At 47.3% G+C, this 27,016-nt stretch overlaps 1 protein-coding gene across 2 annotated transcripts in view; it reads right to left on the bottom strand.

The window, feature by feature from the left end:
• FBLN5 (fibulin 5) overlaps positions 1-21,866 on the bottom strand; it is a 90,524-nt gene extending 68,658 nt beyond the window's left edge. Inside the window, exons 1-4 of one of the 2 annotated variants that reach the window (XM_038769206.1) lie at positions 21,425-21,866; positions 17,032-17,086; positions 12,204-12,255; positions 10,198-10,440 (exon numbers count right to left, since the gene is read on the bottom strand). In XM_038769206.1, coding sequence (XP_038625134.1) covers positions 10,198-10,440; positions 12,204-12,255; positions 17,032-17,086; positions 21,425-21,441 — 367 coding nt within the window. In that variant the 5' untranslated portion in view covers positions 21,442-21,866. The remainder of the gene's footprint in view (positions 1-10,197; positions 10,441-12,203; positions 12,256-17,031; positions 17,087-21,424) is intronic. The other variant, XM_038769282.1, reaches the window with a different exon arrangement.
• Between the last annotated feature and the right edge of the window lie 5,150 nt (positions 21,867-27,016).

Below are 27,016 nucleotides of genomic sequence, written 5' to 3'. Positions count from 1 at the left end.
TGAATCTCCATTTTCCAGATGAGGGAACTGAGGCATGAAGAGGTGAAGTGACTTGCCCAAGATCACACAGCAGACAAGTGCAGCGTGGCTCAGGGGAAAGAGCCCAGGCTTTGTAGTCAGAGGTCACGGGTTCAAATCCCGGCTCCGCCACTTGTCAGCCGGGTGACTTTGGGCAAGTCACTTGGCTTCTCTGTGCCTCAGTTACCTCATCTGTAAAATGGGGATTAAGACTGTGAGCCCCACGTGGGACAACCTGATCACCTTGTATCCCCCCCGGTGCTTGGAACAGTGCTTTGCACATAGTAAGTGCTTAACAAATTCCATCATTATGAAGTGGTAGAGCAGGATTAGAACTCAGATCCTTCTGAGTCCCAGGGCCGGGCTCCAGCCACTAGGCCATGCTGCAGAAAGCATCTCCAAGCGGGCGTGGGATCTAGGGGGATTGGGGGAGGGTCCAGCAGTTGGGACCCTCCCCGTCGTCCCCCAGAAGGGAACGCAGCACCCCACGATAACTGGTGTGCCCCTCTGCAAAGCGGGCTGGTGACGGGAAGTGGGCGGTGTGCCCAGAGAGGTTGAGGGAGGGTCCCAAGGTCACACAGAAACAGCACGTGGGAGACAGAGCCAACCGAGATCTCCCCAGTAGCCGGCTGCCGGAGCGGACACCCCGCTACGGAGGCGGGGTGGGAGGGGAGGGGAGGAGGAAGATCTGGTCCGATCTGATCCCTGAGCCCACTGTTGGGTAGGGACTGTCTCTAGATGTTGCCAACTTGTACTTACTTCCCAAGCGCTTAGTACAGTGCTGTGCACACAGTAAGCGCTCAATAAATACGATTGATGATGATGATGATCCCGAATCTCACCCGGAATCTCATTGGCCCTGCAGTTTCGGGTGGCAGGGAAGAGGTGGGGATGGGCCACCGGTGGAGAATGCCACCCCGGGGGCCCTCGCCTGCCAGCCCCCCAACACTTTCTGCTTTAACCCGGCGGGGGCAAGGAGGCTCTAAATGAAGCAGGTGCTGTGCTGGATGCCGACTGTGTGCCGGGCATTATGCTAGCCACTGGCCATGTGAAGCAGCTTGGCTCAGTGGAAAGCACATGGGCTTTGGAGTCAGAGGTCCTGGGTTCAAATCCCGGCTCTGCCAATTGTCAGCTGTGTGACTTGGGGCGAGTCACTAAACTTCTCGGTGTCTCAGTTTCCTCATCTGTAAAATGGGGATTGACACTGCGAGCCCCACATGGGACAACCTGATCACCTTGTATCCTCACCAGCACTTAGAACAGTGCTTTGCACATAGTAAGCGCTTAACAAATGCCATCATCATTATTATTATTATCAGATGCAAAAAGGGAGCTATATACTTGCAAGCTCAAAAGGCACTGAAACACACTTCAGCCCTGAAACTCACTTCCACTCACAGAAAAACATTGACAGCCACGTCATCTTTTGACAAGCAGTTCTACAAATATAACATTCGAACAACATTCGGCTTCAAGGCTCTCCATCACCTCGCCCCCTCCTACCTCCCTTCTCTCCTTCTACAGCCCAGCCCACATCCTCTGCTCCTCTGCCTCTAATGTCCTCACTGTGCCTCGTTCTCGCCTGTCCCATCGTTGACTGTACTAAGCTCTGGAGTAAGTATAAGATAATCAGGCTGGGAAAAGTCCCTGCCTCAGAAAAGTCTGAGGGGGTGGGAGAACAAAAATTTAATCCCCATTTTACAGAGGAGGAAATGGAAACACAGAGAGGTTAAGCGAATTACCCAAGGTCACACAACAAGCACCTGAGGAGTCAGGTTTAGAACCCAGGTCCTCTGGCTCTCAGTCCTGTGCTCTTTCCTCTAGGCCATGCTGCTTTTCATACTTGTACTCTAAGTTATAGTTCACTTTATTACCTTATGCCAATTGCAATATTTTATAAATATGTAGTCATTTTTTCAAGACAGAGCATGGTCTAGTGGGCTGGGAGTCAGGAAACCTGGGTTCCAATTCCAGCTCCATCACTTGCCTCTATGTGACTTGGGGAAGTCACTTAACCTCTCTGTGTCTTAGTTTCCTCATCTGTCAAATCGGGAGAAAACACCCTCCACCTTAGGCTGTTGAGCCTCAGGTGGGGCAGGGACCATGTCCAGTCTGCAAAGCTCTGGTGTAGATACAGGAGAATTATAGTTCTTGGCACATAGAATGGCTTAAATACCACAATTATTATTGTTTCATAATTTCAATCTGAGGCACATTTTCGAGTCCCAAGAACATTCTTAATGAAACCTTGAGGCTAAATATTCTAAGCACCCAAACCGCAAGGCACAGCTCTCTGCCTTGCATTCTCCTTTCAAGAGGCTTTAACGTTTTTAGGGAATCGGATCTCAAACGCATTTTCAAAGTCACTGGTAATCTTTCCATGCATCCTTGGCTCCCTCTCTCAGCACCTCCCTAAAATAGCTTGAGTGAAGGACCCAGGCCAACCCAATCCATCTTCCTGCAGCAGACATCTGTGACCTTCCATTCGGCTCAGGCAGCTCTGGTGGACCGAGATCCTCGCCAAAGAAAAATCAAATGTCTTGTACTTCCACAAACAACAGATTGAAAGCCCCCGGCCAACCGCCCATTTAACAGAGCAAATAAGCCATTTTTTCTTCCATAGCGTCAAAGCACTTCACCAACGCCTGCACGGATGTGACTTCCATAAACCCTGGAAACTCATTTGCGGACCAAGACCTTCAGTCATTTTCAGGAATGGATAGCTGAAGCCCCAGGTGGAACTGGCTCGGTGCCCACTGAGGAAGTTTGCCCTTTCTTGGGGCATGAGCTGTGCTGCCTTGAGATCAATGAACAAGACTGGCAGGATCAGGTTAATGAACAGCTTGGAGAGCATCTCAACATGCGGCATGATGCTATACGGCAATATCATTTCATTCAATCATATTTATTGAGCACTTACTGTGTGCAGAGCACTGTACTAAGTGCCTGAAGAGGAACTCTGCCCCTGGAGATGCAAATTCCCAATCCTATGAGGGCAGATTCTTTCATTGACACAGAATCAATCAATCCATCACTGAGCACTTTCTCTATACAGAGCACTGTACTAAGTGGTTGGGAGAGTACAATATGACAGAGTTGGCAGAGATATCCCCTGCCCACAAAGAGCTTACAGTTTAGAATAACTTAGATCCCCTGGTCTGTAGAGTTCAGAAGAGTCAGGACAACAGGGTTCTAGTCTAGGCTCTGCCACTTGCTTCCTGTGTGACCCTGGTGCAAATCACTTAACTTCTCTGGGCCTCAATTTTCTCCTCTGTTAAATGGGGATGAAATACCCTTCCTCTTAACTATGCCCTTCATGTAAGGGAGGGATTGCATCCAACCTGATTACCTTGTCCCTATCCCAGTGCTTGGCATACAGTAAGTGCTTAATAAACATTGGATTTGGAGTTGCTCTGCTTTCAGATGACAAAGGCTTAACCCACTTAGAAAAAGAAATTTAATACGGGGCTGGTGGCTCCCTAGAAAGTCAACATACAGGTGTGGTATTCAATATTATTATCAATGTTATCAAGCGCTAACTAGATGCCAAGCACCATATGAAGCACTGGGGCAGATGGAGGATCATCAGCTCAGGCAAAGTTCCTATCCCACATTGGGTTTCACAGTTTAAGAGGGAGGGAGAACTGGTACTGAATCCCCATTTTACAGATGAGGAAACCGAGGCACAGATAGGTTAAGGGACTTGCCCAAGGTCACACAACAGCCTCTTTGATCTCCAGTTGCCCTGCCACCCCCAATCCCCTTACTCTACGTAATGTTCTGTACCCCAGGAATGGTCCCACTAATGACTTTTATACCAAAAGGAGACCAATTATGCAGAGGCTTTAGATTTTTGGTGCAAGCCAGGATGCTACGGGTCTTTTAGAACCATATTCAGGATGACTCTGCGAGGGCCACTGAGTACCTAACAGCTGAAGAAACCACAGCTTTATAGCTGGTGGACAGCGGCTGTGAGCCTACTGGTACAATGTGAAAACACTGTGAACAGTCTGTGAACAATACTGAGCTACTCGACTGGCAGGAGAGCCTGGCCGGCAGCGGTACTGAAACTGGGAATGAAAAATTGACTTATGTGCCTGATTGAAGAATATCCCTCACCTGACACCCGCTGAGACTGTCAACCCAGCAGCATGGAGGGGTCAAGTGTCAGCTGATTGGGGCATCTTAGAGTCAAGCCCAGACAAACCTTGGGAGACCCAGGATGGCAAATTTTTTTTTTAACCTGGAGGAAGCCTCTAGCCTAGGACTGGCTCCCAGACTTGCATTTGGGGATTTAGTGGTGAGAGGTTTTCTGAACAGTGAAGCTGAGAGGGGCAGTGGAAAGGAGTTTCCTGAAGTGGAGAATAAAGTCGGAAAGGGGAAGAAGTGGTTATTGCTCTCCAATGAAGGCCAAACAGCCAAACACAGGAAAGCACTTGACAAACAGCCAGATTTCTGATGGGTAAATGTCATTATGGTTTTAAGCACTTACTAGATGCCAAGCACTGATCTAAATGCTGGAGTAGACACATGATTATCATTCATTCATTCAATCGTATTTATTGAGTGCTTACTGTGTGCAGAACTTGGGAAGTACAAATTGGCAACATATAGAGATGGCCCCTACCCAACAACGGGCTCACAGTCTAGAAGGGAGAGACAGACAACAAAATAAAACACGTGGACAGGTGTCAAAATCATCAGAACAAATATAATTAGAATCAGAATTAGAATTAGAATAGAAATAGAATCAGAGCAGATAGTGTCCCCATGTCCCATGCAGTATGCACAATCTAATGGGTTGGGAGAGTAGGTGTCATCTCCATTTTGCTGATGGGGAAACTGAGGCCTGAAGAGGTAAAGTGCCTTTCCCAAGGTCACACAGCAGGCCAGAAACACAGACCAGAGACTAGGACTGGGGTCTTCTGACTCCCAGGCTTATGCTTTTTCCTCTAGGCTGCACTGTCTCCAGGGGCAACTGACCCACCTTCCACAGTGCCACAAATTTCTCACCAATTTGGACTGGTATTTGAACTAAAAAGACAATCTTCTTGTCAGGCAGCATAACCTCACCACAGGCATGTGCCAGTGAGGCTAGTCACTGGAGCCTGGAGGCCCAGCAGAGGAGGCAACAGGATTTATTCCAGTCAGCTACAAAAGCCCACCATTTCCTGGGGAGCTACCCTGGTGGCCTTATGCCCAGGAACCAAGATGCCAAGGCTGTCTTGGCTCCCACTTTATATTTCTTGGGTCCACATTCATCCTGATGAGAAAGGAACACAAATAATTTGGGTTTAATTTAACGGCTGGCAGACACAACACTGGCACACGCCTGAGGAAGAAGGGCCCTCCTAGGTGGGATCTGGCCTTTGGAGCTGGACAGAGGGGTGCTTTGCCAGAGGGGAAGCCTCACTGGGGGTGAAGGGAGGCTGGATGGATTGTTTAGAAACTTTAATGAGGCTCCCCAAAATAGAGCAAGTGAAACTTAGTGAAGGATGGGGAAGGAGTAAAGCAGTGGTGAAAATGTTCAGAAAATCTGCCTTCTCGCTTATCTCTCCGCCTCCTGTCTCTCCCCTCGCCAGTCCGTACTTTTTTTTTTTGGGGGGGTGCAGGTATTTGTTAAGCGCTTACTATGTGCCAAGCACTGTTCTAAGCGCTGGGGGAATACAAGGTGATCAGGTTGTCCCACGTGGGGCTCACAATCTTAATCCTACTTTACAGATGAGGTAATTGAGGCATGGAGAAGTGAAGTGACTTGCCCAAAGTCACACAGCTGACAATTGGCGGAGATGGGATTTGAACCCATGACCTATGACTCCAAAGCCCAGGCTCTTTCCACTGTACTTCACTCTGCTGCTGGGATCACTATTCTACAAAACCATTCAATCTCCCTTCATCTCGAGGACCTCCGGTGCTTGCCTAACCACCTCCGCATCAAAAAGAAGCTCCTTACTATCGGCTTTAAAGCTCTGCTCTTTCTCTCCTCCTTCACCTTGCTGATACACCAGCATACTTCACTCCTCTGACTCCAACCTACTCACTGTACCTCAATCCCATCTTTCCCCCCACCCCCACCCCGATCCCTTGCCCCCGTGTCCTGCTCGTTGCTTGGAACTCCCTCCATATTTGACAGACCACCACTCTCCCATCTACAAAGTTCTACTAAAATCACATCTCCAAGAGGCCTTCCTGATTATGCCCTCATTTTCCCCATTCAGTCATTCATTCTATCATATTTATTTAGTGCTTACTGTGTGCAGAGCACTGTACTAAGCGCTTGGGGAGTACAAGTTGGCAACATATAGAGACGGTCCCTACCCAACCCTTCTGTGTTGCTGCAGACTTGTGTCTGTGCCTTTTAAGCACTTCCCCACCCAGTCCCACAACACTTCCGTACCGGTCCATCTGTAATTTATTTTAATGTCTGTCTCCTTCTATAGAATGTAAACTCCTCAAGGGCAAGGATCATATCTACCCATTCTGTTGTATTTTACTCTCCCAAGCTCTGCACACAGGCACTTGACTGATTAAGCCACTGATTCCCTCTCAGAATTACAGGCTTCCTGCTTCACTCCAAAAACCTCATCTGGGACTGTCAGCAGAAGTCTGACCTCTTTTCAGCAAATGCAACCCAAAAGTCCACCCACTATAAGCATCCAAGGGGTGTAGAGCAGTTTAGAGAGTAGAAAGGTGGGAGAAAGCGCACTCCCTGTCTTCAAGGGCTCCCACGGGCCTGGGCAGCTTTTCTGGTTTTCCGTGGGCCGGAGCAGCAGAAATAACATGCCACCTGTGGGCAGGGGCCCCTGGAAGCCAAATGCTCCAGGGGGGCCCCTGCCTCCCTCCTCCTGATTCTGGGGTTGGGGGCAGGAAGACATGCATTGGAGGAGGGATGAGGGGCTCAGTCCTTGTTGCTGACAGCCGTCTCCCCTCTCCACACTGGGCAAGCCGTCCCCAGCTCCAGAGGGTGCATGTCGGGGGTGCAAAATGCTATTTGTTCAACTCTATTATATTGTACTCTCCCACAGTAAGGGCTCATAAGCTCACTGTGGACAGGGAATGTGTCTGCTTATTGTTATGGTGTCCTCTCCCAACCACTTAGTACAATCATCTGCATACAGTAAGAGCTCCTAAGCTCACTGTGGGCAGCGAATGTGTCTGCTTATTGTTATAATGTACTCTCCCATGCACTTAGTAATAATAATGATGGCATTTGTTAAGCGCTTACTATGTGCAAAGCACTGTTCTAAGCGCTGGACACACAGTGAGCACTCAATAAATACGATTGAATGGATAAATAAAATTGATTAATTGCTCGCCTTCCCTGCTTGGAGCAAGAGCAAGTCAGGGCTAGGCACAGAGCACTGAAAGGTCTAAGCATGGCTATGCCAATAAATAGCTTTCAGTTTGTCCCACCTGGGCCACCCTCTTTTCCTCCCTACTAAGTCCTCACCCTCTGCCCTCTTTCCTCTTCGGCACTTATGTATCTTAATAGTCAATTGCTTCCCCTGTCTTATATCGATTTTAATGTCTGTGACCCCTGCTAGACTGTAAAATCTAACAGATTGTGTCCATTAACTCTTTCGTATCTCCCAAACACTCACCACAGTGCGCTACACAGAGTAAGCACTCAGTGAAAACTATTGTTTGGAACGTCTCTTGGGGACTGAAACAGCTGAATCAATCGTCCAAGGCTTCCTACAATCACGTGGTCCCAGGCAGGTAACGACTGGGAAATCCAGGAGGATTCCCCCCGGCCCCACCCCCAGATCAGCGGGAAAACAGGGAACAAGTGTCTCCAAACTGCAGTGGGTTGTTGTTGGGAGGTGGGATGGGAAGGTGGCTGGACATGGGAGGAAAACCATCAGTGCTCTTCTTCTTCCCTAAGAGCTTTCATCATTCCTTCTTTATTTTATATTTCCCAAAGGGTTTCCTCCTGAGGGACAACCTGCAAACTCTGCTAGAGAAGGCGCTTCGGGGGCTGTTAATGTGTGGCCCCGGTGAACAGGCCAGAAATAGAGACAATGACATATCGTTCTATCTACACAAGGGAACAGCACCTTCCTTTCAGCTGGCTCAGTGGAAAGAGCACGGGCTTTGGAATGAGAGGTCGTGGATTCAAATCCCGGATCTGCCAATTGTCAGCTGTGTGACTTTGGGCAAGTCACTTAACTTCTCTGTGTCTCAGTTACCTCATCTGGAAAATGGGGATTGAGACTGTGAGCCAGCTGTGGGACAACCTGATCACCTTGTAACCTCCCCAGCACGTAGAACAGTGCTTTGCACATAGTAAGCGCCTTATAAATGCCATTATTATTATTATTATTATTATTATTATTATTTTCACTCTCTCCATCTGCTGTTTTTCATTTAGCTGAGAAGCAGCATGGCCTAGTGGGAAGAGCATGGGCCTGGAAATCAGAAGGTGTAGGTTCTAATCCCAGCTCTGTTCCTTGTGGGCAGGGAATGTGTCTGTATATTGTTACAGTATACTCTCCCAAGTGCTTAATAAAGTGTTTGATACACAGTAAGCGCTCAGTAAATAGGAATGAATGAATGAATGTCTCATATCTGCTGGATGACTGGACAAGTCACTTCACTTCTCTGGGCCTCAGTTACATCATCTGTAAAATGGGGATTAGGACTGTGAGCTCCATGTTGGACAGGGACTGTGTCTAACCTGATTACCTTGTATCTATCCCAGTGCTTAGAACAGTGCTTGGCACATACTAAGCACTTAACAGAACCACAACTATTATCATCATTAGTTTTCTACTTCCTTTTCTCTTGGCTTTCAGTCTCTCCTTTCTCCTTTTGCCTCTCTCAAAGTGCTGGCTCACTCCTTCCTGCACAGGACAAATTTTGTCCTGGGAGGGATAGAAAGGAAAAATAGCCACCCTTTTTCTGTCCTCTCCCGTGACGCTGCCTGCCATGGGCCCAGAGACTCTCTGTTGAAAGCCCGTTTGAAAACTTGCAGTAAATCAGGAAATGGCAGGGTGGAGTGATGGGAAATTGGAAGGAATGAGTGAATGTAGAACGCTGAACTTTTAGGAAACGCACGGGCCTGGTTCCAGACCTGCCCGAGGTTTCTTGGTTGTGTGCGTTCCACAAAAGGGTCATTATTATTTACAGCTCAGAGCTCTCCTGGGTGTCACGCTAATGGAACCATAAATTGCATGGCTTTTTGAGGGCCAGAAGATGGAAAGGGGTTCCTACAGGGCTCAGGGGGCCTCTCTGATGGCGCTTGCGAGGGAGCCCCAGAGTGTTTCTTGGCAGGGCCGCTCAGGAGGCAGCTGCTGCAGCAATCACACCGTGTGCTCACAGACCGCTCCCACAGATGTACAGTGTCTTAAAAGTCTGAACGCAAGCCGCCCTTCTCTGCTCAAGGCTCTTGTCGTCATCCTCCGAGTCACCACCCAGACTCCAGCCAGGACCCTCACTCGGGGCTTGAGTCCATTTGCCCTGTCCACCCACCCCCAGCATCCCGGGCCTGGGACACTGGGGGTTTCTTTCAGCCCGCCTTCAGGTAGTCATCTGAGAGAGGCCAATGACGGCACTTGCCGACTACTGGACCAGGAGACCCCGTGACATCACATGCACCGTGCCATGCCCACAGCCAAAGGCGTCAACATCGTATGTGTTATTTGGGGGAAATGCACCAGTTCCACCTGATTCTGAAGTGTTTGTCTAAGAGGGGGTGGCAGCGGGAGGGCCTGGTTCCCTCCATTTGCTCCAGAACATCTGCATTCCCTTCCCTGGTCCAGGATAATTTTGCACTGCAGCTGAGCCTTGGTGGAAGGAGGCTGCGTAGCTGAACATTTAAAAACAGACCCTCAAAACTTTGGGATAAAACTGGACAACTGGCCTTCTTATCACCCACACCACAAGGGTCTCATTTAGCCTCGAATGAGAAGGTAGAGGCTTGGATCTGAGGCTCGCGATTGCTTCCGGGCAAATCGTAGGCTCTGACCTGCATCTTGTTTGACAGTCAAGCCCAGTGATCAGGGCCCTGAAAGAGGAAGGGGTTGGAGTGCTCTGGGAGTCAAGAGGTCAACCTCTTAGGTTTTTTCCCAAACCGAGGAAGTTCGGGAGACTTGGTGCAGCCTGGAATGGAGGAACCACCCAACCAAAGCTCTCTGTGCGTTTTGCAGGAGAGAAAGCGGCAGGCGCTGGTCTACTCACCGACACACTGGTTGCCTTCATCCATTTGGTAGCCAAAGCGGCAAATGAGGGGCCGCGACACAGTGGGGTAGTTAGGCGCGGGAAGGGGCGCAGCGGGAGGTGGATAGGCGGCAGAGTAAGGGTTCACGTAGGGGCCACGATACACCGGGTTCGTCCGGGGGATGCATAAATATCCGCCGTTCTGGTTCACGCACATCATGTCACCCCGGCAGGCCTCGGCGATAGTCCGGCATTCGTCGATATCTGTTTTGGGGGGGACACACAGACAGGGAGATTATGACTACCACATTGTTCTTTTGGGGTCCCGAGAGAGTCGCAGGAAGGATCCCGGCACAAGCCCCTCCCACCGCAACTGCCACCCCCAGCACTGATATAGTGATATTTCACCCCGAAATACCACTAGTTCCAGTGAAAGGAAAAGCGGAGGGAAGACAATAACAAACGCAAGGTGGAGAAACTGGGAAGCAGTGTGGCCAAGTCAAAAAAGCGTCGGAAAGGGTGATGGTGGTTCTGCTACCCAGGTTATTATTATTATTATTATTATTATTATTATTATTACTGAATTTGTTCAGCACTTACTATGTGTCAAGCACTATTCTAAGAGCTGAGGTAGATCCGAGTTAATCTGGTTGGACGCTGTCCCTGTCCCTCATGGGGCTCAGGGTCCAAGTAGGAGGGAAAACAGGTCTTGAATCCCCAATTTACAGTTAAGGAAACTGAGGCACAGAAAAGTGAAGTGACATTCCCAAGATAACATAGCAGGCAAGTTGCAGAGCTGGGATTAGAATCCAGGCTGTCTGAGTCCCAGGCCTATACACTTTCCACAAGGCTGTGGGTAGTACTAGAAGTAGGAGTACAAGTAGCAGTGATAGCGTACTGGGGTCTCGGCCACTGACCTGCTGTGTGACCTTAGGAAAGTCACTTAACCTCTCTGGGCCTTGGTTCCTCAACTGGAACATGGGAATAAGATACCTTCTCTCCCTCCCTCTTTGATACTAGCCACAAGCAGGATGAAGCTGATCTGATTACCTTGTATCTCTCCCAGAACTTAGGGGAGTTCTTGTCACATATGAAGCACTTAATAAATAGCACTATTACTATTCTAAAACAGTGCGGAAGAGGCAGCGTGGTTTAGTAGAAAGAGCAAGGGACTGGGAATGGGGAGCAATGGGTTCTACTCACCACTCTGCCACTGGCCTGATGTATGACCTTGGGCAAGTCACATAATCTCTCTTCCTCAGTTTCTCATTTATAAAATGGAGCTATAAGTGGGGATAATAGAACTCGCCTCTCCCTACCTCACAGAGATGTTGTGAAAATCAGAGATAACTGCTGTAAAAGCAGTGTGGAAAATATAAAAAGCCTAGCAAAAACTAACCACCAAGCTCATAAGGAAATAAATGTTCCACGTCGCATGGTGGGCTGGACTTGCTGAAAAACGAGATACCCGATTTCTTAGAAAAGCTTCCTGCCCCTGCTGTGACAGGCTCTCGCTTTGGGCACGGCACGGGAAACCGGAGCAGCTTTCCAACCTGACGGGAGAGTGAAGTCAGGCCCGGTCCTCCGTCCCAAGGAAGCCAGGCTGCCCCCAGCTCTGGGCCCAAACACAGAATCCAGTGTGGCCAGCCGGCCCCGCCCGAGGTCCCTTCCACACACGCTCCCTCCCCTCTCGCCAGCTTTCGGCTTGGCTGGCCCAGAGCGGGGAATAGCCTTGCATCCCGAAAGGAGAGCACAATCTCCTGCTCTCCCCTTGGAGCCCGGCCATCCCTCATGCAATGGAAATTCCGAACCTCACAACGCAAACAACCTATTCCGGAGCTCCAGGCCTGAAGCCGTTGGCCACCGGTAGTGCCAAATGAGAACAGAACCTCCATGATCCCACCCTTCCGCCCTGCTCCCCACTCCTCCCCGCCCCTCCCCCCGTCTTGGCAACCGGGTGCCGACACTAAAACAACTCTTTCTCACAGCTTCTGGCACAGGCAAGAAGTGGCGGCGGGGTCTCCTACCTAAGCACTGTCCGGATGGACGGTCCAGGTTGAAACCATTAGTGCACTGTTGCTGGAAAAGAGAAGACAAGATTGGTGGGCAGAGATCCAGGGAAGGATGCTGGGGCATAGTCAGGTTGGCGTTGTGGGTAAGAATAGGGAGCAGGATCAAGGAAGCGCTGGCCTCTGGGGCCAGGCTGGGGCCTGCTTTGCAGGGGACCAGTGGGGGAGGCATAGGGGGAGACAAGAAGGAAGAAGACTAGGGTTACAGACAGAGATTGTCTGCTGTAGAAGCCACCTTTAGCTCCCCCAGCGTGGTTAATGTCAGTTCCCCGGTCTGCAGGCCTGATAGTCTTAAGGTTCCCGGGATCCCACATGCTAGGGCCCAAAAATCTCCTCCTCCTCCTCTCAACTCCTAACCAGCAGGGACTGGAGAATTTTGCTACCTGGAATTCGTGGAACTCCACTTAATAGGGCTGGCCCTGGCTCTAGAATCAATCAATCAATCAATCAATCAATCGTATTTATTGAGCGCTTACTATGTGCAGAGCACTGTACTAAGCGCTTGGGAAGTACAAATTGGCATCACATAGAGACAGTCCCTACCCAACAGTGGGCTCACAGTCTAAAAGGGGGAGACAGAGAACAGAACCAAACATACCAACAAAATAAAATAAGTAGGATAGAAATGTACAAGTAAAATAAATAAATAGAGTAATAAATATGTACAACCATATATACATATATACAGGTGCTGTGGGGAAGGGAAGGAGGTAAGACGGGGGGATGGAGAGGGGGACGAGGGGGAGAGGAAAGAAGGGGCTCAGTCTGGGAAGGCCTCCTGGAGGAGGTGAGCTCTCAGCAGGGCCTTGAAGGGAGGAAGAGAGCTAGCTTGGCGGATGGGCAGAGGGAGGGCATTCCAGGCCCGGGGGATGACGTGGGCCGGGGGTCGATGGCGGGACAGGCGAGAGCGAGGTACGGTGAGGAGATTAGTGGTGGAGGAGCGGAGGGTGCAGGCTGGGCAGTAGAAGGAGAGAAGGGAGGTGAGGTAGGAGGGGGCGAGGGGATGGACAGCCTTGAAGCCCAGGGTGAGGAGTTTCTGCCTGATGCGCAGATTGATCGGTAGCCATTGGAGGTTTTTGAGGAGGGGAGTAATATGTCCAGAGCGTCTAGAATCCTCACATCAATCAATCAATCAGTAATTACTGAGTGCCTCTAGGGAAGAGCACTGCACTAATAATAATGATAATGATGATGGTATTTGTTAAGCGCTTATTATGTGCCAAGCACTGTTCTAAGCGCTGAAGTAGATACAAGGTAATCAGGTTGTCCCACATGGGGCTCACACTCTTAATTCCCATTTTACACATGAGGTAACTGAAGCACAGAGAAGTTAAGTGGATTGCCCAAGGTCACACAGCAGACAGTGGCAGAGCCGGGATTAGAACCCATGTCCTCTAACTCCCCAGCCATGCTCTTTCCACTAAGCCACACTACTTCTCTACTAAGTGCATGGGAGAGTATGATAGAATCAACAGGGACAATCCTTGCCTCAAGAAGCTTGCAATCTAGTGGGGGATGACAGACACACAAAAAATTACTGCTGGGGGAGTGTTAGAGTACATAAGACGTGTACAAGTGGGCTGTGGGGGCTGGATTCAGTTAAGGGCTTAAGGGGCACAGAAGAGAAGAGAGAGAAGTGTGGCCTAATGGGTAGAGCATGGGCCTGGGAGTTAAAAAGTCCTCGGGTTCTAATCCCGGCTCCTCCACTTGTCTGCTGTGTGACCTTGGGAGTCTGTGTCTCAGTCACCTCACCTGTAAAATGGGGATTGAGACTTTGAGCCCCATGTGAGACATGGCCTGTGTCCAACCTGATTAGCTTACAGTGGAAAAGAGCATGGGCTTTGGAGTCAGGGGTCATGGGTTCAAATCCCGGCTCCACCAATTGTCAGCTGTGTGGCTTTGGGCAAGTCACTTAACTTCTCTGTGCTTCAGTTACCTCATCTGTAAAATGGGGATGAAGACTGTGAGCCCCACGTGGGACAACCTGATCGCCTTGTAACCTCCCCAGTGCTTAGAACAGTGCTTTGCACACAGTAAGCACTTAATAAATGCCATTATTACTATTATTATTATTATCTACTCCAGTGCTCGGTACAGTACCTGCCATGTAGTAAGTGCTTAGCAAATACCATAAAAAAATAGTGGCAGTTGGCAGATATAGGTTAGTAGTCAGGGAAGGCCTCCTGGAGGTGGTGTGATCTCAGAAATACTTTGAAAACGGGGAGAGCTGGGGTCTATTAGAGGTGCAGAGAGAGGGTGTGAGGGGCAGGGGCGATTTCCAGCAGTAACCCTCAGTGGAGGGCTGGCTCAGAGGTGGGGCAGGGAGGGGCTGTAATGGGCAAGATCCTGGCAGCCTGCTGCCCTGGAGCTTTGGGAACACTGGGACCCTACGACAAGCTGCTGCCTGCCCTGGCAGCGAAAAAAATGTTCTCAAAAATTGTGGACAAATGGGCTGGGGAGAACTCAGATACTTCAGGCAAGAAATGTTTTGCGGCTCCAGCTCCTTGGGGGAAGGGATCGCATCTTTGAACTTTCCTTGTACTCTTCCAAAAGCCTAAGACAGGGTTATGCACAGAATAAGTGCTCAGCCAATACTACTGATTGATGTACAGGCCATCACTCGGCTAGAAGGAAACATGACCCAATTCGGAGGATGAAGCCTTCAGAGACTGGTGGGTTTTCACTAGTTCCCAGAGTTTCCTTTTGTTTTCTTAGGTAGCAGACACACTGGAGAGGATGAAGCCTGAGTCAGGAGTCTCTCAAGAAGGCTTATTAATAAGAATAATAATAATAATATAATGATATTTGTTAAGTACTTACTTCCACTCCCTTCTCTGTTGCCCTTTCACTTTCAATCGTATTTATTGAGCACTTATTGTGTGCAGAGCACTGTACTAAGCACTTGCAATGAACTAAGTGCTGGGATTTGCACCCTTTATTCACCCTTCCTTCAGCCTCACCTCACTTATGTACAGCTCCATAATTTATCTATGTATATTAATGTCTGTCTCCTCCTTAGACAGTAAGCTTGTCAAGGGCAGGGAATGTGTGTCCCAGTTCTGTCACATTCTACTCTACCAACCTCTTAGTACAGTGCTCTGAAGACAGAAAGCATTCGATACATTTGACTGATTGATTACTACGTGCCAATCACTACTAACCTCTGGGGTAGATACAAGATAATCAGGTGGGACACAGTCTTTGTTCCACATGGAGCTCACAGTCCAAGTAGGAGGAAGAAGAGATAATGAATCCCTGTTTTACAGATGAGATAACATACCCCAAGAAGTTAAGTGACTTGCCTAAGGTCACAGAGCAGGCAAGTGGCAGAGGCAGGGTTAGAACTCAGATCTTCTGACTCCCAAGCCAGTGCTCTCTCCATAAGGTCACACTGCTTCTCTAAACTCTTTCCCCTAATGCTGCCCCAGGTCAGAACCACCATAGTCAGGCTCTTCTTACCCTGGATCCCTGCGGCAGAAGACAAATCCAACTGTGAAGTTGACTTGGTGTCCATGGGTTTCAGGGGACTCTCTACTCTTCTGCTTCTGACCCACTGCTTACACTTGTGGCTCCTTACTTGGAACACCCTACTCCCTCAGCTTCGTCAAACTATATCTTTCCTCTTTCTAAGCCCTTCTAAAAAAAAAAAGAAAAAATCACCTTCTCCAGGAAGCATTCCCTGACTGATACTCCTACCTTCCCTGTCATAGCATCACATCAGTCACCTCATCATCCATGTATTTATTGATTCTTTTATCTAAACTTTGCTTTATTATAATTACCTTATACTTATTGTATCTAGTTTCTCATTCTTTTTGCTAGATCACAGATGTCTCTGGTAGAGTGAAAGATCCTTGGGGGCAGAGAGCGTGTGACCCTGGGCAAGTCACTGAACTCTGTGTCTCTGTTTCTTCATCTGTAAAACGGAAACTAATTACCAGTTCTTCCTGTCAATTAAAACTATGGGCCCCAAGCAGGGCAGGGACTGTGTCTGATCTGATTACTCTATATCTAACCTAGTGCTTAGTACGTAGTAATTGCTCAACATATACCACAGTTATTATTGAGCTCTCTCCAATGCTTAGTAAAGTACCCCATAAATACTACTGATTGTTAATTATTTTACATTCAATTTATACTATCTCTATTTCTTGAGGACAGTGATAATGCCTTTTACATCTCCTATTTATTCCCCCTACACCTAGTCGATGCTCTACATGCTGTAGACCATCAATATACCCAAAGGATAGTAGTATTGATTCTGATGTACTACTGACACCCATGTTTTTTTTTTTTCTTGTCTCTTTCTATGAATGAGTAAACGATGTTCAAAGATGCTCATTGAGGAGGGGAGAGCTAAGTTGTAAGTTCTTTGAAGGTAGGGATCATGTCTACTAATTCTTTTGAACTCAGTACTGCTTAGTACAGTGTTCTGCATACAGTAGGTACTCAATAAATATTACTGATTGACACTGTTCTTTGTAGCAGCCCAGTGTCCAAAGTTGAGGGGGTGTGGGAGGGGCAGGGAGGAGGGAGGATTTCTGTCAGTTGTTTAACCAGGAATTTGAAGCTTTGATGTTTCATGTTTTCATCCTAAACCTAAATCTCAAACACATTTCCTGCCACTCTGATACTCCTGAGTCACACCTTAACTGGGTTCAAGATCCCACTGCCCTCCTCCGGGGTCTTCGCTCTCAGTCGCAAACCACACTGCTTTCTCCTCATCCACTCTGGGTTGTAAAATACTTTGGGGAAAGGAAGCACGGCCCCAATTTCCCAGCCTCACCTGTGCATTTCCAGGGTGGGAAAGGCAAAGAGCCAGAATGGAAACAGTCAGTATCCTAGAAGGGGAAGGAAAGGCAAATTGTAAATGTCTGAGGCAGGTGGTCATCACATAACTGGATGGATCAATTACACATCTTTAACACCAATAATCCCATATCCTCCTACTCCCACCTCCTAGGGCACCACTGGACCTGGGACTGACTTGTTGCAGCTGTATGTTCCTCCGTGACTTCGTATCTTGTCCCCAACAACAATGGTGACCAAGCCTGGCAAGTTTTCACTGTTAACATTTAGGGAGAGATTTGGGAGAGTATCTATGTCCAGCCTGCCAGAGATTCCGAGAGGCTGTGAGTGAGACTACATGAATAAAAGTGCTTAGCAGAGTGCCTGGCACGTAGAAAGCATTTAACAAATATGACAAGAAAAATTAAGTGATCAATGGGATGTGGTTTGAACCACACAGAAAAGAGTTGCCTTATTCATTCCAAGTGATAAAACTCTTTTGATTTATCCACCCAACAGAGATTGTGTATGCAGACTCGCACTGCAGCTGGGACATACACCTGATTGGGCCTGACAATGCTCCACTCAAGCGGGTGCACGGTGTAGTGAATAGAGCACTGTCCTAGGAGTCAGAAGATCATAGGTTCTAATCCCCACCCTACCATTTGTCTGCTGTGTGTCCTCGGACAAGTCACCTCACTTCTCTGGGCCTCTGTTAACCCAACTGTAAAATGGGGATTGTTTGTTGAGCGCCTACTGTGTGCACAGCACTGTGCTGGGTGCTTGGGGGAGGACAATTTCACAGAGTTGGTCGATAAGTTCCCTGCCCTCAACAAGCCCTTTTTTCTTTACAATGTCATGTTCCATCTTCTCTAATACTCCTGATTTGACATGTATTTATTTGGAAAGGAGTCACTAGCTGAGAGATTTACTTTAAGTGTATTTTCTTTCTACATTCTAGAATGTAAGCTCATCTCTAGATTGTAGGCTCATTGTGGGTGATGAATGTATCTGTTATAATAATAATAATGGCATTTATTAAGCACTTAACTATGTGCAAAGCACTGTTCTAAGCGCTGGGGAGGTTATAAGGTGATGAGGTTGGCCCACAGGGGGCTCACAGTCTTAATCCCCATTTTGCAGATGGGGTAACTGAGGCCCAGAGAAGTTAAGTGACTTGCCCAAAGTCACACAGCTGACAATTGGTGGAGCCAGGATTTGAACCCATGACCTCTGACTCCAAAGCCCGGGCTCTTTCCACTGAGCCACGCTGCTTCTCAGCGTTATATTGTTCTCAGTTATATTGTTACATTGTACTCTCCCAAGCGCTTAGTACAGTGATCTGCACAAAGTCAGTGCTCAATAAATATGATTGATTGAGACTGTGCGCCCCATATGGGACAGGGACTGTGTCCAACCCCATTTTCCTGCATCGATCCCAGCGCTTAGTACAGTGCCTACCACAGAGTGAGCACTTAACAAATACTATAATCATTATTAATTATTATTATCAATAAACTACCTGGTCGTGGTGATGGTACCATCTTGAATCTGAACACTTCCAGCCTGTGAGCCCGCTGTTGGGTAGGAACCGTCTCTAAATGTTGCCAACTTGTACTTCCCAAGTGCTTAGTACAATGCTCTGCACACAGTAAGCGCTCAATAAATATGATTGAATGAATGAATCCAGCCTACTTTGATTTGGTCAACTGAGGCAGCATTAGATGGTTATTTGAGGAAAAAATGGCTTTGAGGACCTGAAGGATCCAGTTTGGTGATCCGTTAGCTTCTCTGGATAATGGCTGGGAGTTAGCACTCTTAGGTCCTTTCCCAGCCTTGCCCTGGCTCGCAGCATCCTGTCTTGAGCTTTCCCTTCCCAGTGCCTGGGTGGAGAGCCTCCCAGTAAGTCCAGGTAATGTGAGAAACAGCATATTGTAGTGAATAGAGCATAAGCCTGGGAGTCAGAAAGTCATGCATTCTAATCCCGGCTCCACCACTTGTCTGCTGTGTGACCCTGGGCAAGTCATTTCACTTCTCTGGGTCTCAGTTACCTCATCTGTAAAATGAGAATTGAGACTGAGCCCAAGGTGGGGCAGGGACTGTGTCCAACCTGATCTGCTTGTAATGATAATAATAATAATAATAGCATTTGTTAAGCACTTACTATGTGCCAAGCACTGTTCTAAGCACTGGGGGGATACAAGGTAATGAGGTTGTCCCACATGGGGCTCACAGTCTTAATCCCCATTTTACAGATGAGGTAACTGAGGCCCAGAGAAGTTAAGTGACTTGCCCAAAGTTACACAGCAGACAAGTGGCAGAGCCGGGATTAGAACCCATGGCCTCTGACTCCCAAGCCTGTGCTCTTTCCACTGAGCCACGCTGCTTCTCTACCCTAGTACTTAGTGCTGGTGCTAACTACAGTACCTGGCACATAGTAAGCGCTTAACAAATATCATAGTTCCTATTCATTCAATCGTATTTATTGAGCGCTTACTGTGTGCACAGCACTGTTCCTATTATTGACTGCAACGAGTTAATGGGAGCCTATCCATTCAGCTGCCTGGAAAGCAAAGTCCCAAGAAAAGATGATAACCAGGATCCAGAGCAAGGCTGGAATTGAACCCGAAGGCACTAGCTCCCAGCACCCTCTTCCCATCAGGAAATACACAGAGAAGCCACCCATTGTTTCAGCAATTTAATGAACAAGTGGCTGCATATCAGCCAGGATCCCTAACATTGGAAGCAGTTTTGGCCTTATAAACCACAGAGCCAAACCCAGTGCTTAGGGGATTCATGACAGCCAGATTGATATCCGGAAAGAGTGACCCAACAATGACCAGTTTACTTTCCAGGCTATTATGAATTTCAATGGTTTCCTGTTTCCTCAAGCGCAGTTTGCTGAAAATCGGGTTTCATTTATTCAGCAGGAGATATTCATTCATTCAGTCGTATTTACTGAGCACTGACTGTGTGCAAAGCACTGTACTATGCGCTTTGGAGAGTACAGTATAACGACAAACGGACACATTCCTGCCCACAACAAGCACAGAGTCTAGAGGGAGCTCACAGACTAGAGGGAGATGAAGAGAAGCCAGTGGTCAAGTCTGTCCATATCCTGCTTTTCCCCCAGGCTACTTTCATCTCTAGAGTAGAGGCCGAGGGCTTGGCTAAATAACCGTGTTTACCCCGGCCGGGGTGGGGGCAGACCCTAGGAGGCCGGTAAACGTCCGCGAGGGAAACTGAGTATACTGGCTAATGATACAAGTGGCCCAGAGTGGAACTGTAAAACTTCTCACGCTCAACCCATCAGTGGCTCCGTTCCGATGGCAACACAGCATACAGGATGTTGTGCAACCCAGACCCTAGGGAAAGAAACCCAGGAAGCCTGCAGGCCATTCCCCACCCCCGTTCCCCAATGGAGGGCTTCTCTCCTCCAAAGGAAGCTGGGGCATCTGCTCGAGGTGAGGAGGTGTTACTTTCCCTGCCCTGGGCCTCGAGCCATTTGGAAAGATAGACAGACAGACAGACAGAACACTGTCCGTGCCATGTATTAAATCAGCCTGAGACCACTTGGGCTCACAGCACAAAAACGGGGTCCACTGATTTAAAAAATCTCCGATATTTATGGGATTCAGTACTTGAAAAGCTGTGTGGGTTATCCCCTCAAAATTCTTACACATTTTTAAAAAATCCCTCTCGTTCCTTCATTCATTCAATCGTATTTACTGAGCGCTTAATGTGTGCAGAGCACTGTACTAAGTGCTTGGGAAGTACAAGTTGGCAACATATAGAGACAGTCCCTACCCAACAACGGGCTCAGAGTCTAGAAGGGGGAGAATTTGGCTTGGTTAGAGTGTGACCAAACCGTGGTTTACACAGATTTTTGACTGCTCTCCTCACTTGTCATTGGCTCTATGCTTACAGGTCCCAACACACATACGTACACACGTACACACACACTCTCCAATCCAGCCCAAGTTAAGCAAGGCATGTTGACTTGTCCAGTTGACACATAAACACAAACACACACACAAAATTAATTTCAGCAGGGACGGTTGGTGAGCTTCAGCTTTGTTTCTCCAATTAATGGAGTCTGCAAAGATGCCGTGCCGTTCACAAAAGCAGCACCTGGGTCTGAACTCTTGGTTCCCCCACCCATGTTAAATGTGGTGGCTTCTACGCTGTCCGATATTCAGAAAAGGTCTTCAAGATGGAAATGACCGGGCGGCAGCTTTTTATAATTAACAAGATCCCTGCATCCCTAGCAAAGCCCCTTTCCCGTGAGCTGACCGAGACTGAATCCTAGCCCCAGACATTTTCCACACACAAGGGAGCTATACCGCGGATTTCCAACTGGTAAAGAAAGACATTCCGTGAGGAGAACGTACCTCTTTAATCCTTGCATGTCCAAGACGTGTGAGGAAGGAAAAAAAAATAAGAAAAAGCTGCTATGCTGTATTATCCAAAGAAAGTTCCTGAACCTCAGCCTGCTGCTAGGGCTTCACGTCCCTCGATTATTTATATTCCAGATAATGAAACAGCCAGCGATAGAGCGGACAGTGAGAGTCTGATCCTCCTCAGGCACTGGAGAGAATACAGAGAAAGCACCTGGTTTTGCTTAGTCCTCTTCAGTAATTCAGCATTAAACCAATTGGAGGAGGAATGTTAAAAATGAACACTTCATTTTCTAAGTATGTTAAACAATGCAAATCGGGGCCTCAGTCTGGAGACAGCTGGTTCAGATTACAGAACTCACCAACTGGCTAGACTCCTCACAACAATCTTGGGGAGTCTGCCAGGATGAACTGCTCTGGGGCTTCAAGGGAAAACCTCCGCCGCCGCCGCCACCGCTGCACTCCGACAAGAAAACGCACTTCCCCGCAGACGGCATCCTTGTCGGAGGCGATTGGCTACCAAGTGCACGGAGAGGGTGGGGTCGCAAAGGCCTCTTTGACCCTTTAGGTCCCTTCAGCTCTAGAAGGCAACCAGAATCATTTGCCAGGCAGGGGCTGGGCTGGGGCGAAGGCAGGCCCAGAGACTGGAGAGTCCTGGGTTATTTCATGCCTTTGACAGACTGGTGAAAGTTATTAGCCTCTGGGAGGTGAACAACTTGAATTCAGGACAATTACAGCTCTGGACACTACAGAACAACTGATGTGTTGGAAACACAAACATGAACTACAAGAGGAGGAGCGAGTGGATAGATCCAGGGTCTAACACTGGCCCCTGAACAGAGCGGTGTTGCGGGGAGCGGGTTATTGGGAATTCATGGTGACCAACTCCTAACTAGAGCTTCTGTCTAGAAGGGGCAGAAACAGCTGGCCCTCTCTCTTCTCCGCATCTCCTTCCCCTATATCATCCTGGCTTAGATTGTGGTGTTTTCTGGCAGGTAAAGTGTCACTAGTAACAGAGGGAGTTGCCATCGATCAGTCAATTGCATACATCGAGCACTTAATGAGTGCAGAGCACTGTACTAAGCGGTTGGGAGAGTACACTATAACGGAGTTGGTGGGCGTGTTCCCTTCCCACCACAAGCTCACAGTCTTGAGGACCTGGACTCATCATCATCATCATCAATTGTATTTATTGAGCGCTTACTGTGTGCAGAGCACTGTACTAAGCACTTGGGAAGTACAAATTGGCAACATATAGAGACAGTCCCTACCCAACAGTGGGCTCACAGTCTAAAAGGGGAAGACAGAGAACAAAACCAAACATACTAACAAACTGGAAGCTCCTGAATGGCAGGGATCGTGTCCACCAACTCCCTTGTACTGTACTCTCCCAACCACTCAGTATGGTGCTCTGCACACAGTAAGTGCTCACTAAGTACATTCGATTGATTCAATGAGGATGTAAATCAATGGTATTTAGAGTGCTTACTATGTACAGGGCACTGTACTAAGCACTTGGGAGAATACACTGCCACAGAATTAGCAGACACGTTCCCTTCCCATAATGAGCTTACAATCTAGAGGCCAAGGCACAATGAGAAGAGAAAGGGCAGGAAACGTGGACAATGAGAGTGGGGTGTTTAGTATGGAAATGGACAATGGGAAGTGCTGTCCCTGGAGAAGCCCTGCTTCCACAATCCCCTTCCACTGATTCAAGGCCTCTATTTTGAAACACTCAAAGGGCTTCAAGTATTTGGTGCTGAATTCCCTTGTACTGAGCTCCTCCAGGGATGCTGTCAGGCCAGGGACTGTGTCTAATTTCCACCTGTGTTGCTCTTTTCCAGCACTTAGTACAGTGTTCTGAGCAAAGTAAGCACTTACACTATTTTTAGTTCCACCGTGCCATCACCCTGAGAAAGGGCTGTATTTTCTCATTCTAAATCAAATTCAGGCCCAGAAAATGGAGATCAGTGTTTTCCCCCACAGTCTAAACTGTTTCCTCAAGCAATAATAGAAGATAATATTGGTGATGGAATTTAAGTGCTCTCTGTGTGCCAAGCACTGTACCAAGTGTTGATAGATACAAGATAATCAGGTAGGATACAGTCCCGGGCCCAGCTGGGGCCCATCGTCTAAGGATAAAGGGTACTGAATCTCCATTTTACAGTCGAGGAAACTGAAACCCAGAGAAGTTTTACATCTTGCCCAAGGTCAAACAGCAGGCAAGAAGCGGAGGCAGGATTAGAAGCCAGGCCTGTGCTCTTTCCACTAGGTCACACGGCTTCCCTATGAGGACTAAAATTTGGTTTCCCTTCGTCTCCTTGTTCCACCGAAAGAGCACAGCAGCCTAGTAGAACCCTAGGGGAAGTGGGCTACACTGACCAAGAAAAGGGTGCAGTTGGAGTCTGTCTGCAGACTCGGTGGGAAGAGCTAAATGTTTCTAAGAATGCTTCATCTCATAACAATTCTACTTTTTTTTTACCAAAAAAGTGACTGAATTTCTGCACTGAAATAGTACCATCATTCTCTCTCCCATTTAAAAAATAACTACTATTCATCTGAGATATGTTTCTTATTTTTTATCAACCACACAGATTTCCTGGGGTACACAAAGACTCGGTTTCTGCCCACTAAGAGTTTACATAGAAACACATGAGTTATAATCCCAGCTCTATCACTTTGCTGTTTGCTGTGTGGTCTTGGACAAGTCACATCACTTCTCTGGGCCCGTTACATCATCTGTAAAATGAGGATTGAAACTGTGAGCCCCACTTGGGGCAAGGACTATGTCCAACCCATTTGCTTATACCCACCCCAGCACTTAGTGCAGTGTCTGGTGCACACAGTAAGCACTTCACAAATAGAGAATTATTATTATTATTATTATTGTAGAAACATCCTCAGTTCACTAAATGTGACCTTTTTGCTGTGTTTTTTAATGTAGCTTTTACCAACCTTCTCCCAGTCTAAAGCAGTTCTTTTGGTTGTTCTGGTGGATAGAGCCAGGACCCAAACCTTGTGCTGCTCTTGCCCAGTTGTGGGACCTGGGACAATCTCTGTGACTCATCCTTTATCTGGGGAAGCAGCCTGGCGTAGTGGAAAGAGCACGGGTTTAGGAGTCAAGAGGATGTGGGTTCTAATTCCGGCTCCACTTGTCTGCTGTGTGACCTTGGGCAAGTCATTTAACTTCTTTGTGCTTGATACCTCATCTGTAAAATGGGGATTAAGACTGTAATCCCCACATGGGACAACCTGTTTACCTTGTGTCTACCCCTGAACTTAGAACAGTGCTTAACAAATGCCATTATTATTATTATTATTAATAATAACAGTAATAATCCTAATTCTGCCATTTGTCTGCTGTGTGGCCTTGGGCCAGTCACTTCTGTTCTCTGTGCCTCAGTTCCCTCATCTGTAAAATGAGATTAAGATGGTGAACCCCATGTGGAACAGGGACTGTGTCCAACCTGTTTTGCTTGTATCCACCCCAGTGCTTAGTACAGTGCTTGGCACATAGGAAGCATGTAACAAATACCACAATTATTTTTATCACTATTTATTATTATCTGCCTTACCTGGAGGAGATGGGGGCCCACATTCATTCATTCAATCACATTTATTGAGCGCTGTGTGCAGAGCACTGTACTAAGCGCTTGGAAGGTACAATTCAATATTTATTGAGCGCTTACTGTGTGCAGAGCACTGTACTAAGCGCTTGGGAAGTACAAGTTGGCAACATATAGAGACGGTCCCTAACCAGCAGTGGGCTCACAGCCTAGAAGAAAGTCTAGTCACAGTCACAGTCTGGAAGAACTACCAGAAACCATCTGGTAGTTGTAGCTATGACACACCAAGTCCCTTTTCCCAGCAAACAAGCTTGTAAAAGCCAAATCTGTCAAAAACAACAATAAAAAATAAAAGAAAACACAGTTAACTGTGGCACCTATGAAGCACTTACTAGGTTCTTCCAGGGACTGTGCTACTTGCCGAGGCAGATACCATGTAAGCAGATTGGGCACAGTCCTGGCCCCACGAGAAGCTCCCGGTTTAGGGGACAAGCAATATCTTATCCCTATTTTTACAGATGAGGAAACTGAGGCACAGAGAAGTTGTCACGTGCCCAACGTCATCAGCAGGCAAGTGGCGGGGCTGGGATTAGAACCTGACTCCTGTCTCAGGGGCCTCCGTGGGTGCCAGATGTCTTCCCAGTGAATAGAGGATTCACAAACTAGGCCAGAGGAAACAGCCATTTTTTAACACCCATTTGGTGTTCATGAATGCTGAGCATGAGAGGATTGGGGACTATCTGGGTTAAGCGATGGTTAAAAATCCTCTAGTCTTTTCTCCTTTTCTGCGCATTTTGCAATTGAAGACCCTTAACAAAGCCAGCCCCATGTTACATTTAGAACCATCCACTAACGTGGAGGCCAACGGTCTTAAAATTAGCGGAGGGTACATAGAATCTTTCTTCTTGACTTGTAGAGGGCTGGGAAGTTTGTGGCTCCGAGTGATGTAGCCTCTGGGATATTCCTGAGGACTATTCCCTCCAGGAAGTAATTGAACTATTCATTGAATAGTTGCTTCTACTGATTCGTTTTGTTGCTTTGTTTAATTTGCCCCACAATTACTTTCCTATATCTGTAGCCTTCCCCACACCCCCATGTGAAATAGACTGTGAGGCTCTTGTGAGCCAAAGGGACTGGAGCAATCAATGTATTTCTTCCCCCAATTAAGTCCACGCTTCACACATGACTACAACTACTAAAGGATTTGAAGAACTGTCTGTTACAGTTTTCAAAAGCCTGATGTCATAACTAACACTATGTGTCTTGGGAATGGTTTGTACACACTCCACTAGTACAAGAAACATATTTTACCTTTGCTTTATATAAAATCCCGTAGAAATCTCTTTGCCAATGGGGATACTTTATGTTAACCGATGAAATAACATCGTTTTTTAACAAATAGAAAGAACAACAAAAAACCCCGAAAGGAAACCTTTCGCTTTTCTTTTTCATGCATCAGTTCAGCCTATTGTCACAGAAAGATAGCATGTCTTTCCCTTTGGAAAATATTTTTAAATGTAACAGCATTTGCAAAAAGGTTAAAAAGAACTTGAAAACTCTCAGCGGTTATTCATGGAAGAGAGTGTTGGCTAAATTCCCTGTGCATTCAAAATAAGTGCTTGGAATTTTATAGAAAAGACTGATAAATCTCCCATTTCTAACAAATAGATCAAGTAGGAAATCAAGGTGTTTAGAAACTTTCTTTAATAATATTGTTATTCCAAAACTTGCCAGGTAGCAGTCATATTTTTAAGACACTAAAGACTATTTTTAAAGTTGGAAGCAACTCAATTCCTGATTTCAATCAAATTTAATTCACTTTTATAAATGGCTGTAAGTTTTCAAAAGAAGACCAACTTCTCTTCAATAGCACCAGATTCATTTAACTTAGGAGATGTTCAGATAGTTTAAAAGAGGCTATTTTTTTAATTGTTCTACAAATAGAAAACAACCATAAAAGAATTTGGTGGCTCTGGAACACCCCATCAGAAGTGGAGCACGGAAACCATATCATTTAGTT

This window comes from Tachyglossus aculeatus, chromosome 1, assembly GCF_015852505.1.
Source record: "Tachyglossus aculeatus isolate mTacAcu1 chromosome 1, mTacAcu1.pri, whole genome shotgun sequence".
NCBI lineage: Eukaryota > Metazoa > Chordata > Mammalia > Monotremata > Tachyglossidae > Tachyglossus > Tachyglossus aculeatus.
Note: the sequence above shows the minus strand (reverse complement) of the source record. Positions and strands in the feature narration are given on the sequence as shown.